The sequence below is a fragment of the Microcaecilia unicolor genome, chromosome 2 (assembly GCF_901765095.1).
Source record: "Microcaecilia unicolor chromosome 2, aMicUni1.1, whole genome shotgun sequence".
Taxonomy (NCBI): Eukaryota; Metazoa; Chordata; class Amphibia; order Gymnophiona; family Siphonopidae; genus Microcaecilia; species Microcaecilia unicolor.
The window spans coordinates 647703082-647721349 of record NC_044032.1 but is presented as its reverse complement, the minus strand read 5'-3'; the positions used below and the strand labels follow the sequence as shown (position 1 = coordinate 647721349).

At 46.8% G+C, this 18268-nt stretch overlaps 1 protein-coding gene across 1 annotated transcript in view; it reads left to right on the top strand.

The window, feature by feature from the left end:
• Positions 1 to 361: 361 nt before the first annotated feature.
• The window catches only part of FAT4 (FAT atypical cadherin 4), a 399251-nt gene continuing 381344 nt past the window's right edge, over positions 362 to 18268 (top strand). Inside the window, exon 1 of the mRNA XM_030191762.1 lies at positions 362 to 5576. Within this exon, the coding sequence (XP_030047622.1) occupies positions 462 to 5576 (5115 nt within the window). The 5' untranslated portion in view covers positions 362 to 461. The remainder of the gene's footprint in view (positions 5577 to 18268) is intronic.

The following is an 18268-nucleotide window of genomic DNA, read 5'->3' as shown; positions in this document are numbered from 1 at the left end:
AAGAAAACGACATGAGAAAGTAGGACGCAAGTTCCCTACTTGAAGGGAACGGGACATCAGCATGGGGGCTTTGTCTAACAGCCAGGATGATGCCGGTCTCCTCCTTCCAAAAAGTGTTTTAAGGTGTCCCGGGGGAAAGCTTAAGCCGCGCCTCCCTCCATCTCTTCTGCAGCGCCCAGGAGGGGGGCGAGGGCGGGTCTCACGCAGCTCTCGGGCCAATGGCGGAGCGGGAAGGAGGGGCCGGGAATGACAGGCTGCAGCCGGAGAAAGAAGGCTGCGAGTGAGAGAAGAGCAAGAAGAGCCGCCGCAAGTCCAAAGTTTGGGGGACAAGAAGAAGCAAAGAAGCCTGATTTACCTGCCGCCTCCTCCTCCCATGTGGATCTACAATTGCACGTGGATTTGCTGCTTGCGGGTTGATCCATCACTTCTTGTGCGAGTGCAACCCCGGGCATCCGTGTAGCATGCAAGGGCGGGGGCTGTGGGCGCGCGGGGCTCCCTGCTGTCTCCTGCTGCTCTTGCCCCTCCTGTGCCCCGCCGCCCAGCTACGCCGCGTCTTCCAGGTGCTGGAGGAGCAGCCGCCGGGCACCTACGTGGGCACCATCGGCACGCGCCCGGGCTTCACGTACCGGCTGAGCGAGCAGCACGCGCTCTTCACCATCAACGCCAGCACGGGAGCCATCCGCACGCGGGCCACCATCGACCGCGAGCGGTTGCCCAGCGACGCGCTGGACCTGCTCGTGCTGTCCAGCGCGCCCACCTACCCGACCGAGGTGCGCGTGGCCGTGCTGGACCTCAACGACAACGCGCCCGTCTTCCCGGACGCCTCGGTGCTGGTGACGTTCCGCGAGGACGCGGCCGCCGGGCGCCAGGTGCTGCTGGACACGGCCACGGACGCCGACGCGGGCGCCAACGGCGTGGACCACCGCTCGTACCGGCTGGCGCGCGGCAACCAGGACGGCCGCTTCGGCCTGGACGTGACGCTCAACCCCAGCGGCCAGGGCGCCTTCCTGCACCTGGTCAGCCGCGGCGGGCTGGACCGCGAGCGCGCCGCCTGCTACGAGCTGCTGCTGGAGGTGGAGGACGGGGGCGAGCCGCGGCTGCGCGGGCGGCTGCGGGTCAACGTGACGGTGACGGACGCCAACGACAACGCGCCCGTCTTCGAGCGGGCGCAGTACCGCGCGCTGCTGGCCGAGGACGCGGCGCCCGGCTCCAGCGTGCTGCGCGTGAGCGCGTCGGACGCGGACGAGGGCAGCAACGCCGAGGTGCGCTACGAGCTGCTGGAGGAGGACGGGGGAGGCGGCGCGAGCCCCTTTCGAATCGACGCGCGCACGGGGCTCGTGACGGTGCGCGAGGCGCTGGACTACGAGAGCCGGCGCCAGTACACGCTCAGCCTGCGCGCGACGGACGGCGGCGCGCCGGCCTTGGCCGGCCGGGCGGAGGCGCTCGTGCGCCTGACGGACGTCAATGACAACGACCCCATCGTCAGGTTCCGCTACTTCCCCGCCACCTCGCGCTCCGCCTCCGTGGACGAGAACGCCTCGGCTGGCACCGTGGTGGCCCTGCTCACCGTCACGGACGCCGACTCGGCCGAGGCCAACGGCAACCTGTCGGTGGCCATCCTGGGCGGCAACGAGCAGGGCCACTTTGAGGTGCAGCCCTCCAAGGTGCCCAACCTCAGCCTGGTCAAGGTGGCGCACGCGCTGGACCGTGAGCGCATCCCGCACTACAACCTCACCGTGGCCGTGTCGGACGGTGGCCGCCCGCACGCTCGCTCCTCCGTGGCCAGTCTTGTCATCTACGTCAACGATGTCAATGACCACCCGCCCGAATTTGAGCATGCAGTCTACCGTGCTGAGGTGCAGGAGGACTTGCCCTTGGGCAGTTATGTGCGAGGGCTGATCGCCACTGATGGTGACTCTGGCCCCAATGCGCACCTGCGCTATGCCATTATTGCAGGGAATGAGCTGGGCTGGTTCACCATCAGTGAGCGCACGGGGCTGGTAACGAGCTGTGCGCTTCTGGACCGTGAAGCGACCACTGAGGTGGCACTCAACATCAGTGCGCAGGATCGTGGGCCAGCGCCAAGAGTCTCCTATGCACAGCTGCTCATCACAATCCTAGATGTCAATGACCAGGCACCCACCTTTTCACAGTCCACCTACAGCCTGACCCTGCCCGAGAACTCCCCTGCTGGCACACCACTCCTTGCTCTGCATGCCAAGGACAACGACCTGGGAGCCAATGGCACAGTGCGCTACATCTTTGAGCCTGAGACAACCGCTGCTGGCACCGCCTTCCGCCTGGATCCCATCTCAGGCCGCCTTAGCACCGCCACCCCTCTGGACCGTGAGCAACAGGAACACTACTGCTTAGTCGTGCTGGCCACTGACCTGGGCACCCCACCGCTTTCCTCTGCTGCTACCATCAACATCACTTTGCTGGACATCAATGACAACAGCCCTCTTTTCTATCCGGTGCAGTACTTTGCTCGTATCCATGAGAATGAGCCTGCTGGCACGCCTGTGACTACTGTGACTGCCACCGATGCCGATCTGGGTCCGAATGGCACTGTCCGCTACAGCATCACGGCTGGCGATATGGCTCATTTCCATATCCATGCCCACACCGGCCTCATCACCACCCGTGCTGCCCTAGACCGTGAGGAGCGCATGGCTTACCAGCTGCAGGTGGTGGCTACGGATGGGGGCAACCTGCAGACCCCCAACCCTGCCATAGTGACCATCACAGTGCTGGATACTCAAGATAGCCCCCCTGCTTTCAGCCAGAGCTCCTATGCTTTTGTCATTTTTGAAAATGTGGCGGTGGGGTACCATGTGGGGACTGTTTTCGCCTCCACCTTGGACCTCAACACCAACATCACTTACCTGATCACTACAGGGGATCAACAGGGCACATTCCTTATTGACAGCTCAACTGGTCAGATCAGCACAGCCAGTGTGGTGGACAGAGAGGAGCGCTCCTTTTACCAGTTGAAAGTGGTGGCTAATGGTGGGGCTGTGACTGGTGAGACCATAGTTAATATCACTGTGAGAGACCTCAATGACAATTCCCCTCACTTTGTGCAGGCAGTGGAAACGGTGAATGTAGTGGAGAACTGGCAGGCAGGGCACATGGTGTTTCATGCCAAAGCAGTTGACCCTGATGAAGGTACCAATGGAATGGTATTGTATAGCCTGAAGCAGAATCCCAGGGGACTCTTTGCCATTAATGAAAACAATGGTTCTGTGAGTTTAACAGGACCAGTAGACATAAACGAGGGCTACTATCAAGTAGAGATTTTGGCTTCCGATATGGGAGTGCCACAGCGGTCCTCTAGCTGTATTTTAACGGTTTCTGTGCACGATGTGAATGATAACCCACCTGTGTTTGACCAGCTTTCCTATGAAGTTACAGTTTCAGAGTCCGAACCTGTGAACTCCAGGTTCTTTAAAGTGCAAGCATCTGACAAAGATACGGGGGCAAACGGGGACATAATTTATAATATCATTGAAGGGAACCCTGGGGATGCTTTTGGGATATTTCCCGATGGGCAATTATATGTTAAGAGTGAACTGGACCGCGAATTGCAAGACAGATACGTTCTGAGAATTGTTGCTTCAGACAGAGCTGTAGAGCCACTAAGTGTTACTGTGAACGTTACAATAATTCTTGAAGATGTAAATGATAATCGACCATTGTTTAACAGCACTGATTATATTTTTTATTTCGAAGAGGAACAGCCTGGTGGGTCTTTTGTTGGTAGAATCAATGCTGTGGATAAAGACTTCAGAGCAAATGGCGAAGTGATGTATGCTTTTGAAACTATGCAGCCTGATTTTGAATTAAACACAATTACTGGGGACATCTCTAGCACTCATCAGTTTGACAGAGAGTCTCTTGTGAGACAGAGGGGGACAGCAGTGTTCAGCTTTACAGTGATAGCAACAGACCTGGGGTTGCCGAAGCCTCTAAAGGATCAGGCAGCTGTCCAGGTGTACATTCGGGACATTAACGACAATCCACCCAAATTTTCTAAAGATCTGTATCAAGCCACTGTATCAGAATTAGCAGCTAACATGACACATGTTTTAAGAGTTTCTTCCTCAGACGTTGATGAAGGTAATAATGGACTAGTTCATTATTCTATCATTAAGGGGAATGAAGAAAACCAGTTTGTTATTGATAGTGAAGCAGGCCAAGTGACATTAATAGGCAGGTTGGATCATGAAGCCACAGCCATTTATTCCCTTATCATTCAGGCGGTAGATTCTGGGGCCTTACCCTTAACTGCTACCTGCACATTGAGCATTGATGTTTTAGATGAAAATGACAACACTCCTTCATTCCCTAAAGCTACCTTTCTTGTGGATGTGTTGGAGAACATGAGAATTGGTGAACTGGTCTCCTCAGTCACAGCCACAGACTCTGATTCTGGAGATAATGCTGACCTTCATTACAGCATTACAGGGACTAACAGCCACGGGACTTTCAGCATTAGCCCGACCACTGGCAGTATTTTTCTTGCGAAGAAGCTGGACTTTGAGACACAATCCCTTTACAAACTGAATATCACAGCAAAAGACAGTGGACAGCCCCCTCGGTCATCTACAGCATCTGTGGTAATACACGTTAGAGACTTTAATGATAACCCACCTAGTTTTGCACCTGGGGATATTTTTAAATCTGTTACAGAGAACATTCCTGTTGGTACTTCAGTCATGTCCGTTACTGCCCATGATCCTGATGCAGATATTAATGGACTATTAACCTATGAAATTGTTCAGCAGATGCCCCGGGGTAACCACTTTGGCATAGATGAAATCAAAGGAATAATATTTACTAGTGCTGAAATTGATCGGGAGTTTGCTAATCTCTTTGAATTAACTGTAAAAGCCAGTGATCAGGCTGTCCCCATGGAATCAAGACGATTTGCTTTGAAAAATGTGACAGTTTTAGTCACGGATTTAAATGATAATATTCCAACATTTGTATCGCAAAATGCCCTGGCTGCAGACCCCTCACTTGTGATTGGTTCAGTTATAACTACAATTGTAGCCTTTGATCCCGATGAAGGACCAAATGGGGAAGTTGAATATGAAATAATTAATGGAGACATTGAAACCTTTATTCTGGATCGTTACAGTGGGGATCTGAGGGTGGCATCTACTATGCTGCCCTCACATCTTATGTATCACCTCTTAGTATCTGCCACAGACCTTGGGCCTGAAAGAAAAGCATCTACAACTGAATTGACTGTCATACTCCAAGGACTCGATGGACCCATGTTTACTCAACCAAAATATGTTACTATCTTGAAGGAAGGACAACCAGTTGGCACCAATGTGATATCCATAGAAGCAGCCAGCCCAAGGGGTTCAGAAGCCCTAGTGGAATATTATATAGTTTCGGTGCGTTGTGAAGAAAGAACTGTGGGTCGTTTGTTCACAATTGGACGTAATACCGGTGTAATCCAGACTGCTGCTGTTTTGGATAGGGAGCGAGGTTCACATCTTTACCTGGTGGATGTCTACGCAATCGAGAAGGCCACCACCTTCCCCAGGACTCAGAAAGCAGAGGTAATTAAAAATATATATATATGTTTTACTTAAAAATGTTTTTTTTTTCCTTAGGTATCTCATCCAGTATTTGTGTTTTCCATGTGCATTGCTGGTTTTAAAGATGCACCACAACTGATGTGGCATTTGGGATTTGAAATCCGGCCTTTAGTTATATTGAATTTTACTGTCTTCAGTTCCTTTGCTCTGAGACGAATGTATGCAGGGCCATCTTACCTGTAGATTCAGTGCCTCAATCTTGATCTGAGAGAACAGATTGTATATTTTTTTAACAAACGGTTCCAGAAAAGATGAAAGTTGAAAATCTTGGGCACAGTTAATTTTAATTTGCAGTGTACTGGAAAAGGGCATAAGTACATAAGTATTGCCATACTGGGAAAGACCAAAGGTCCATCCAGCCCAGCATCTTGTTTCCAACAGTGGCCAATCCAGGTCACAAATACCCGGCAAGATCCCAGGCATGGACCAAGTATAAGTTACCTAGGTTTTGTCCTTAAATCCTGTAAATTCCAATATGTTGACTAGATGAATAACTCATTTTAAGTGTGTGTAGGGGCAATGTTGTTGTCCCCCTGTACTGTTTTCCTGAAAGCCGTTGTAGAATCATTTTACTGTAGACCTTTAGTTTTAGACGTGTAGCCAGCCTGCCTTGCTCTGAATCATTTTCCCTTTATTTTCTGATTATTTATTTATTGCATTTGTACCCCACGTTATCCCACCTTTTTGCAGGCTCAATGTGGCTTACAGGGTGTTAATATGGTATAGTCATTACATAATCTTAGATACAGTCGGTAATAAACTGGAGGTAGAAGAGGAATTAGAAGGTATTAGGTAAGGTCGTGTTAGAGGTGTTCTAAAGCGCTTGGGTGGTATACGGAGTAGTTTGTTTCATCAAGGAGTATTGATTCTCCTGTAGCATTGATTTTTTTTTTTTAAATCAGATCTAAAGTTGTTTTTGTGGTTTGGCTGGGGCACATAGCTGTTGGCAAGCCTTTCCGACTGCCTGCAGTGCACAAAGATCTTAACCTTAGCCCCCAAAATGTCATCTTGATTCCCCCTCTTTACACTGTTGCTGTTTTCATTTAACATTTCGTATAGTATTGAACAACTCCAGCATACTAAAATAATTTCTTTTTATATGTGGACTTGCATTCTGTTCATTAGGAAAGGTTTTGGAGGCTCTTCCTACTCATCTGTCTCTCACAATTACAGTTCTAAACTTGCGGTGGTGGCTCCCAGCAGGAATGACTAAAAGGGAGGACTGGGAATGGCTGTAATACTGAGAAATATGAGAAATAACATTTAGACTAGAAAAGAAAGGAGAACTAGGGAGAAGACCAGTTACATGGGGCTTGCTAAGAAACAGCGTGTGCTATTTTGAATCATTTAGCAAGGACTGGTGATTTTAAAAAAGCTGGGTTAATTTTGATCTCCACCTTGTGCTTTTCCATCCTGTTGTCTTTGCTGCTGCTGTAATTTGCTTTCTGTATTTTCGAATGGGCTACCTTTTTACTTCGTTTTCCTTAGTCAAGAATATAAGCCAAGATGATTTTGTTTTTGCCCAAAAAAAAAAAAAAAGACTCAAGGAAATTGGGTCAAATAAGGTGATATTTTATGTGTGTTTGTGTTGTGGGATTAGGAGGTCACTCATGATTGCAGGCACATTTTTATTTATTGCATTTGTATCCCACATTTTCCCACCTATTTGCAGGCTCAATGTGGCTTACATAGTATTGTTAACATAGTTATTCCAGTATGTCAGGTACAGTTAGTATTGTGTCTACCTTGTTCTCTTGGTAGTGCTATAATTTTGATCAGCAGCAAGGTTGGAGCCTACAACATTTTGAGACATAGTCATCAGGAGATGCTAAGGGTCTGGCTGTTGCTTCTTGTTGGTCCCAAGCTACACCTCAGGAGACAGGACTAATGGCCTCGTGCAAATCCTGTGTAACTTGGACAGAACTCCACTCGCAGCAACGGCCTGATGTAGTAACATGTACTACGGCATTATCGCTCGCCTTTTCTGTAAAATGGGACTAACGATACATAAATCACACTGGCATGTGATAATGATGTAGTGCACACTAATACATCAGATTGAAGATCTAAGCAGGATAAGATTTCTTGCCAGAGGTAGGCTTCTGTCTTTCCAGCAATTGCTGCGCTGAGCTTTGAGATTCAAAACAGCCCCTTCCTCACTTGTTTATATGGAGCTACATATTTGTAACCAGTCCCAAATTAGACATGAGAATGGGTACAACTGTTTGAGACAGCTTGTTTGCTTTTAGTTGTCTGAACCCTTGAAATGATTTTCTAGTATCGTGGCATTACACAAGCTCTATAGACAACTTGAAATGATTTGTTTTTATTTCAAAACTGTTCCCTCAGGATGGAGCTTATAGCTAGGGCCAGATGTATTAAACAGTTTTTCCTGTTTTATGTGTATGATAAATTTGCTTAGTAGATCTGGCCCTAGAGATGCAAAAAAAAAAAAAAGTCCAGAAGAGAGAGCAGCATTTAATGTTTCAGCTATTCCTGTACCTTCTTGCTTACAAATTCTAAAATTCAGGACCACAGCACTGCCAACGTTATAGGTAAATGTCTGACTGTAAACGTTACAGACAGGAACAGACCAAACTCGTAGTAGAAAATCTGAATCCTTGAGGACTAACATGCCTTCTAATGTGGAGGTCACAGGGTTAAACTGCAGAAGTTTCTGTAAATGAAAAGTGTTCTTTTGTTTTTTTGCAAATCATGTTCCAGTCACCCTCATGCACCTCAGATAAGCCAAAAAGCCACAGTGAGACTTTAGCTCTCCGTTCTTTGTTTATCCTTGTGGTCTGTTTGTTATTTTTGAGGGGGTCAGCAACCAGGAATAAGTGACCATATATGTAAGTGACCTTTTAAGAGCACCTATGGTTAAGGCTTGCCATAATTATTTGAAACATTTCTGGAAATGCTTAAGTCATGCGTTCAGTCCAGAGCACACAAAGAAGGCAGGCTTCTAGCAGCATTTTAATTTACCCCAAGGGTTAAAATTACTTCAGTGAACTGTAGCACTGAAATTGTAAACCAAGTTTAAGTTGCTGAGCACAAACCACTCCTAAAATCAAAACCAAATGCTTTTCTGTATAAGCATATTGGAAGCAGCAGTTGGAAGCTAAAGTTTCACGTTATTATGGGTTGCATCTTTATAGTTTATAAAACGCATATTTTTCCAGCACAAACAGAATTAATTTACTGTGCTGCTTTTAGTACTTTGGTTATAAATTATCACCAGTTGTCAAGATTGTTTTTATTTCCTTTCCCATTACAGCGTATACAAAGTTGCTTCCATCTGAAAATGTCTCTACCTGTAAGCCCATCACATTCTGCCTTCAGTGGGCACAGCTAGGTAGGCATTGATGAGCCATCCATTGGCTTAGGTGAGGGGGTGGGGGGTGGGGCAGGAAAGGAGGCTGGCATTGCCTTTTCACCTCTGCTTTTCCATCTGGATATAGCATTGCACCGCCAGAAGGGGGTGTTCTTTCCTCAACTATAAACTTCCAGCAACAAGAGCTGTTTTTAGTTTGTGTTGCATAATTGAATTCTTTCATGCTTCCTCAGCATCTCTTAGGATTGATTTGCTTGCTGTCAATCCTTCCACATCCACTGCTGTTGATGCAATTTAGATATATCTCGAAGATACTGTGTTTTATCTCATACACACACCATGTAAAGCAACTATAAAATGTGAGGTTACATAGCTAATTTGTTTCTCAGTTTTGCACAGAAAATTGCACTAAGTGGATTTAGCACAGGGTTACAGTCTATATAGCAGGAAAAAAAGAGAAATAATATTGGCATGGTAACTTAGTTGCTGCTTGAATTCTTATCTCACACCAATTGTCCAAAATAGCAAGTCAGTAGAAAATTGGTCTCTGATGCTAGATGGTGACAGATGCAATGAGATACCCAGGGAAAGCTACATTTTCAAAATCATATCTTCATTAGTAAATTTAAGGAGCTGAGTTTTAGATACCCTGAATGTAATTTGCCTTGAGCTACAACTGGAAAAGGCGTGAACCCAATATAAATAATAAATACGTACGCCATGGATTTCTTCTGTGGGTTTGGTCTCAACTGAGACTAGAACCAGAGATCATCCTATCAGATCACTACTAAGCAGGAAGAAGGAGGTCATCCCATTGCTCAAGCTGTGTGATCTTCATTATCTTTTCTCAGCTGCCATACTCTTACTGCTTGGAATCCCTTTAGTGTGAGGTTTGGAAAAGTATTTAGTAACTAATAAAAGAGGCCCGTTTCTGATAGAAATGAAATGGGCGCTAGCAAGGTTCCATGCCCCCCTCCCTTCCTCTCTCCCTCTCTCTCCTCCGAGTTCCAACCCCCCTCCCCTCCGAGTTCCATGCCCCCCTCCCTCCCTCCCTCTCCTTTGAGTTCCAGGACCCCCTCCCCTTCTCTTCAAGTTCCATGACCCCTCCTCCTCCCCCTTCGAGCTCCAGGATCCCCCTCCCTCCCCTTCGAGTTCCATGATCCCCCCTCCCCATTCCATGCCCCCCTCTCATCTGAGTTCTAGACCCCTGCGCCTCCCTCCCTCTCTCTCCTCTCCAAGTGCAAGCACGACCTGTCCGCCTGCCCCTCACCTTCCTAAGTGCCGGCTTTAATTTAAAACTTGTTACCTCGTGGTCCGGCGGCAACAGTGAAGTGCAGCAGGCACGGCGCTTCAGACTGCCTTTCCTTCTGTCTCAGCTCTGCCTCTGGTCCTGTCCTCATTTCCTGTTTCCGGAAGGGCAGGACCAGAGGCAGAGCTGAGACAGAAGGGAACGCAATCTGAAGTGCTGCTCGCCTTCACTGCTGACGCCGGACCCCGAGGTAAGAATTTTTAAATTCTGGCCGGCACGCAGGTAGGCGAGAGGCAGGCGGAGGACAGGTTGTGGTTGCACTCGGAGGGGAGAGAGAGAGAGAGAGGGAGGGAGGTGCGGGGGTCTGGAACTCAGAGGAGAGGGGGGCATGGAACTGAGAGGGGGCGAGGGGGTGGGCGGTCCTGGAACTCGAAGGGGAGGGGGCCTGGAACTCGGAGGAGAGGGAGGTAGGGGGGGCATGGAACTCAGAGGGGAGGGGGGCTGGAACTTGGAGGGAGGATGGGGGGAGGGAGAGGTGCGATTCTCCCGCGATTCTCTTCTCACCTCCAACGTTCTGTGGCTGGCTGGTGCTGGCTTCCCTTCCCTTTCACTGATCCGCCCTTTGACGTCATCGCGAGGGCGGACCAATGGGAAGTGTGTTACGAACCTAGGCATCCAGACGTAGAACGTTGGTGGTGCAAATTATTATATAGGATATTTGAGTAGGACTACTAATAGCATTTCTGTTACATAGCGTCCTACTATTTCAGAACCTGTGAGATAGTTGTGTCCATCGACCTCCTCTCAGCTAGACCACCCAGTGCCTCCAGAGTTCCAGTGATGTGATGCTGGTCCACTCTTCTCTTCCTCTGGTGAGAGGATGTCTTCAGGAGTTTTGGTAGGAGTGGGCCAAAATCACGTCAGACCAGTGGGTTCTGGATGTTCTTATAGAAGGTTACAAGTTGGAGTTCTGGTTGGTCATTCCTCTCTTCTTGCAGTCTCCTTGTTGAAAGGGAGCCAAGGAAGTCAAGGTTCAGATTACCTTAGATTTCTTGTTGGCACTCTGGGCCATTGTTCCAGTTCCACAGGCCAAACAGGGTCAAGGCACATACTCCGTCTACTTCATTTGTCCCAAAGAAGGAAGGCACCTTTCGTCTGGTCTTAGATCTCCAAGATCTAAACAGCTGCTTCTGAGTGTCCCGCTTTTGCATAGAGACACTAAAAGCAATCATAGCCTCGGTTCAAGCAGGAAAATTCTCACCACCCTCAATCTCAAGGAGGCGTACTTGCATATGGCCGCCACATCAAAGGAAGTGGGCCATCACTTCCAGTTTAGGGCTTTGCCCTTCGGTCTCGCCATGGCTTCAAGAACGTTTAACATGGTTATGGTGGTGGTGGCAGACTTCCTTTGGTGCCAGGAAATCAGAGTGCACCTGTATCTCAACAACTGGTTCATTCGTGCATTGTCCTATTTGGACAGCATGGCAGCAAAGGACAAAGTTGTTTGTCTTCTGCAGTCATTGGGTTGGATGATCAATTTCAAGAAGTACAGACTTGCTGCATCACAGATGCTGAAGTATCTGGGCATTCTATTTGACACAGCACAGGAGAGGATTTTCCTCATGGAGTGCAGGAGGTAGAAACTGGTTCAATAGATTTGTCTTCTCCTTAGTCAAGGCAGGCCCAGGGTCTGGGACTTTGTCCAGGTTCTGGGGTCAGTGACAGTGGTGGTGGAAGTGGTGCCATGGGCAAGGGCTCATATACGGCCATTACAGGAATCTCTTCTCAGCCACTGGTCTCTGGTGTCACAAAACTACAACTTTCATCTTCCTTGGACACTGGTTGCCAGATTGAGTATGTAGTGGTGGTTGTCACCCAGGAATTTGACTATCGGAGCTCCCTTTCCGATAACACAATGGGAGGTGGTGACAACAGACGTCAGCAAGTCAGGATGGGGAAGCTCAGTACAAGTTCCATCTGTCAGGGCACCTGGATGGAACTGGAGTCTCAGCGATCGATAAATCGCTTGGAGTTCAGGGCAGTGTGAAATGTCTTATCAATTTCAATCCCTTTCTGGCAGGGGCCCCGCTCTGAGTTTTCTCTGATAATGCGACGGTGGTGGCTTATATCAACAAGCAAGGCAGGACCCAAATCATGAAGGAGGGTGGCCTCTTTCATGAGTTGAGTGGAGAAAAATCTTCTCTGCTTGTTGGCAGCTCATATCGCGGGGTCCTTGAATGTGGAGGTGAATTTTCTCAGCAGCCACTCCTTGTACCTGGGAGAATGGGAACTATCCAGCCAGGGTTTTCAGCTGATAGTGTACTGATGGGGTTCTCTGCTTCTAGACTTGATGACAGCAAAAAAGAATGCAAATGTAGTACTGCATCCCTGGCCAGAGACACAGCTATTGTATGCCTTCCCTCCTTGGCCCATGGTAATCTGTGTGTTGAAAAGGATTGCATTGCACCAGGGTCAAATAATTCTCATAGCCCTGGATTGGCCACAGAGGCCATGGTACACGTACCTGATTCGACTGCTGGACAGGGGTCCTCTCTGTCTTCCGCATGTACGTGGCCTACTGAAGCAAGGTGCGGTGCTCATGGAGGATCCATGCTGCATCGGTCTTATGGTTTGGCCATTGAAAGGGCTCAGTTGAGACGAAAAGGTTATTCTGATTTGGTCATTGTTACCTTTCTTCAGTCTCAGAAATATTCTACATCTGTGGCATATGTGAAGGTGTGGAGGGCATTCAAGAGCTGGTGTCCTGAGAGTAACTATCTCTCTTCTCTGCTCAGAATGCACATGTCCTAGCAGGTCTTCAGAAAAGATTGCCATTGGGCTGTCTCAAAGTTGAGGTTGCGGCTTTGGCCTATCTCAGGGGCTGACTACAGAAGGTGTTTCTTGCAGCTCACTTAGATGTCATTTGATTCTTATGGGGAGTGAGCCGCTTGCGGCCTCCCTTTCGTAAGCAAGAGTGGAACCTTAATTTAGATTTTCAGGTTCTTCAGAAGTCTCCTTTTGAACCATTCTGGAAGGCCTTCTTGAAAGATCTTACGCTAAAGACAGCATTCTTGGTGGCTATTGCATCGGCATGTAGGGTTTTGGAGGCTCAGGCTCTCTCTCATTGGGATCCTTTGCTTTGCTTTTTGGAGGTGAGGGTTTCCCTGCACACAATTGCTTCATTTCTTCTGAAAGTGGTATCAGTATTTTATCTCAACCAATCTATGGAGCTTCCGTCCTTTCATAGAGAGGATAAAGTGGCTCAGTATGGTTCTTTAAAGCTTCTCGATATGCATAGAGTCCTCATTAGATATCTGGAAGTCATGAATGAGTTTTGCAAATCGGACAGAATGTCTGTGCTTTTTGGTAAACAGAGGCTTGCCCTTATGGCTTCCAAGCCCACAATTGCTAGATGACTGAAGGAGACTATCGTGTCAGCTTTTTTGCTTGTGGGGAATCTGGCTCCTTAGGCCTTGCAGGCTCATTGTACCAGGCATACAGTGACATCCTGGGTGGAGACTACCAGTCTCCAGTAGATATTTGTAAGGTGGTGACATGGTCAATGCTGCATACCTTTGGCAAACACTACTGGGTGGATGGTGCAGCGCACTCAGAAGCCAGTTTTGGAACTTTGGTTCTCAGGGCAGTGGCGCCAGTATGCCACCCACTGTAGGGAATGCTTTTGAACATCTCACAGATTCTGGAATAGTGGGAAACTATGTAATGCAAGGAGAAATGAGGTCTTACTTTATAATTTTCTTTCCATTAGTCCTTCTCACTATTCCAGAGGCCAGCCTGGGGTTTCTGAGATGTTCAGTCGGTGCAAAGTAATGGATCAGATAACAACTGTCACCTTGCATGGTGCTTCCTACAAATTGATCTCTACAAGTTGTCCAGAGATCCACACATGTTTGCTGGTCTGATTAGTGATAGGTTAGCGAGTTGTTTAAGGTTGTTGTGTTTATTCTGAGTTTCTCCTTACTGCTTGTCTACGTAAATACTGAGGACTTGGACTGGATGCCAAGAGAGATATGTCTCAGCTCTGAGAGATATGTTTTCAGTTCTCTCTCTGCACCTTCCAGGACTAATGGAAAGAAAATAATCAGGTAAGACCTAATTTCTCCTTTCCTTGCTTTCTTTTCCTCTTGGTGAACTTCATGCAGTCTTGGTACCAGAAGGGTGGTATTCACTTCAGTGGTGGCTGTGTGACTTTCTGTAATTTTTAACTGCTATAATCTTGCTTGAATTAAAGGCACTGCTGAAATCCAAAATCTTCTTAGTGTTTCTAACAGAATTGAAAACGAAATTGGAGAATTGTTGATTTAGAGGCTTGGCAATGTTTTGAATTCTTTCAGTTATATTTACCTTGGCCTCCACCCCTTCCCATTGAAATATAGGTGAATTGGAGAATGAAAAGCACTTTTGCTGGCCTGCAGAGCTATAATGCTAACACCGGGGATCCATCCAGAGAGGCAATAGATAGAACATGCATTTTCTCTATAATCAGTTACATGAAGGCTTTATTTTCATTTGCCTAACTTGTTGCCGCATGTTTTGAGTGAACAGGTAGGTTTATCACAGTATGCCTTATGTGACTTGACACATAAAAAAGTAAAATTTCTTCAACTTGATGTTTGCTACTGTAACTGGGGCTCCTAGTTTCCTGCGATGGTGTGAGAATGGCTGCAGAATCTAGGCCTTGCCAGAGAATTGCTGGAAATAGGTCAGCCAACTGGAAATGGTGAAAGGAAAGACATTTAAAACAAAGGAAACTAACCAGACATATTGAAATGATTGGTACATATTTTATTTATAAAATGAAAACATTTAATTGAGAAAGTGGCAGTAAACATTTGTGTATAAAGTATACAGAAAAGTTTGCAGATTTGCTACCTAATTGTTTTCTAATCTGTTCTGCAAAATTTGCTCCTGAACTTGTGCTTTAATTGTAGTCTTAGGATATCCAGGAGTTCTCTATGTCTCTCTATCTCTCTCCCCCTCCCTGGTCTATATAGAAAAGTCTATTTGTAGTGAAAATCTGCAGTTTGAGTGTTATGCACATATGATGCACGTAAAATTCATTAGCAACAGATAGAAACTCCCATCCCCTAACCTCTTTCACAAAGTTCCTTAGATCTGTCAGATTGACTACCTGTTCTCTGGACCTTATCCCATCGTCTTGGCTTACTATTTCACATCACCGTCTTCTTCCATATCTCTACCTTATGGTTGTTGCTAGTCTTTCTAGTGGGCGCGGATCCCACACTATGTGCTATTCTATAAATATTGCTCAACTCATAGTAACATAGTAGATGACGGCAGAAAAAGACCTGCATGGTCCATCCAGTCTGCCCAACAAGATAAACTCATATGTGTATACCTTACCTTGATTTGTACCTGCCTTTTTCAGGGCACAGACCGTACAAGTCTGCCCAGCCGTATTTCCCGCCTCCCATCACTGGCTCCGGCACAGACCGTATAAGTCTGCCCTCCACTATCCTCGCCTCCCAACCACCAACCTCTCTTCCCTCACCTGCTCCGCCACCCAATTTCGGCTAAGCTTCTGAGGATCCATTCCTTCTGCACAGGATTCCTTTATGTTTATCCCACGCATGTTTGAATTCCGTTACCGTTTTCATCTCCACCACCTCCCGCGGGAGGGCATTCCAAGCATCCACCACCCTCACCACTCGGAGCACTGTTTTATGGAGTAGTGCTCAGTGTGTATTTTTTTTCAGCTACCAAAGTTGGATGCCATTTATTCATTTATTGCATTTGTATCCCACATTTTCTCACCTATTTGCAGGCTCAATGTGGCTTACAATGTTCCATCATGGCGTTCACCATTCAAGAGTAAAGAAACAATTGGTATTAAATGAAGAACAAGTATAACATAATAGAGTTGGGCAATCCACTGAATTTAGTCATTAATAGCCATTAACGCTTTCTGTAGTATTAACATACTTTAGTACATTGGCCCCTGAATGGCAGTAAGAAACTGCCAGGGAGTTTTGAAGAATTTAAAGCTTAATCCAAATGTTGTTTACTTATGTGAAAGCAAATACAATTTAATTACACCTTTGTTTGCTCAGTGTCAAATCATCACAATTAATTAATTGGCCTCTGGTCTATTAGCCTTGTTATCAGTGCTCTTTGTTTAGAAAACTTTATAGCTTCAGATGAGTTTATACTAGACATCAATTGGATTTTGTTGGCACTTAAGTCTGATGCTGTTAAGTAAACCTGTTCCTGTTTATTGCTAACTGTTTAAGCATGAAACATCATCACCTTCTACATTAAAAAGATGTTCTGTGCTCCATTGAATCCCTGTTTTTGTAGAAATAGATTTTGGCCACGGTGATCCAGGCATTAAAAACATATTTTTCTTTTTCGCATTCTCCTCTTAGAGATCTCACGCTACACACGTTTCCATCTGCCTCTTATGAAGAAGTTATTGTGTGGCCTGTATAATTTTCATTGGGCTCCTTATACAAAGCCACGCTAGTGATTCCAGGACAGCAAATGCGACAAAGCCCGTTTAATTCCTGTGGGCTTTGTTGCATTTGCCATACCGGAATTGCTAGCATGGCTTTGTAAAAGAAGCTCATCATGTCTTTTTTTAATTCCACAGCACTTCTTAATTATTCCATAATTTTGAAGGGGGAAAGGGGTTTAAGGTAATGTATAATTTCCTTCTACTCTCCTAGTAGGAGTAGAGCATCTCATCAACTGTATTAGAGCTTTGTGGATTTGCTTTATTATATTTTTGTTTTTATGATGTATGTATTGAATGTATTTTTTAAAAACACATAGGCCATTTTGGGTACCCTTTCAGGGGAGGAAGGCAGTATAAAATATACTATGTAATCAAATTTCTATCTCTTGCCTTCTCACAAAAATACACTGAGGGCAGTTCACAATAATAATAATATTAAAACGGAGAACAAAAGCTGTAAAAAAAAAACATAATAAAAACTCTTTATACAGTGGAATAATTTGCCCACCGTAAATAAAGTACCACATTGGAGGAGCAGTCCAGTGGTTAGATTGGTGGGCAGAGAACCGTGGAAACGGGGCTTCAAATTCCATTCATCTTGGGAAGTCACTTAGGGCTTCTTTTACAAAGCCGCGCTAGCGATTCCTATGCGGCAAATGAGAGGAAGTTTCCTCTCGTTTGCTGCACCGGGAATCAGTAGAACAACTTTGTAAAAGAGGCACCCAGAGGTTCTTTTACCAGGCTGTGCTAAAAAGTGGTGGGCGCTGGTGTCAGCGTGTGGGTTTTCCACCTCCTACGGCCACTTTTAGTGCAGTGGTAAAATGGCCAACTTGCCATAGTTTTCTTGTAATGGCCATGCGCTTATTTTCCCACTACTGCATGGCCCTTACCACCACCTGTTTAAGAGGCTATAAGGGCTCCTGCGCTAATTGGGTAGTATGCGGTAATGTGCCCAAGCTACCTGATTAGCACAGGCATGCCTACTCTCTGCCCAAGGGCACAACTCCCATACTGGAGAATGAAAAAATATTTTCTAGTGCAGGATTAGCATGTGCTAAGCGGGAAACCACTGCTGGATGCCTCACCACATCCCGCACGGCATTAGACCTACTGAGCCTTAGTAAAAAAAGGTCCTTTACTCCTTCATTGCTTCAGGTACAGACTTAGATTGTAAGCCCTCTGGGGATAGGAAATTACCTACTGTACCTGAATGTAAGTCACCTTGGATTGCTGAGTAAGATGTGAGTCACCAGCTGGGCAGAACTAGGCAGTTGCCTGGGGCAACAGCTTCTGGGGGTTGCCAAAGGAGCGGCTGCAGTCAAAATAAAGCAGTAAGCCCTGACAAGCAGACAAACTCAAAGAAACAATGGTGGGGTGTGTGGGAGGGGGAGGAGCAATTTGAAATAGCCCATTTACCCAAATTATTCTGAGAAAGGTGGTGGTGGGTTGATCATGGTTGTTTTTGGGGTGGGGGTACCAAGGAACTTAAAAGTTAAATTTTTTTTGGGGGGTGGGGGGAGGGTGCAAGGCTGAAGGTTTGCCTAGGGTGCCCAATATAGTTGCACCAACCCTGG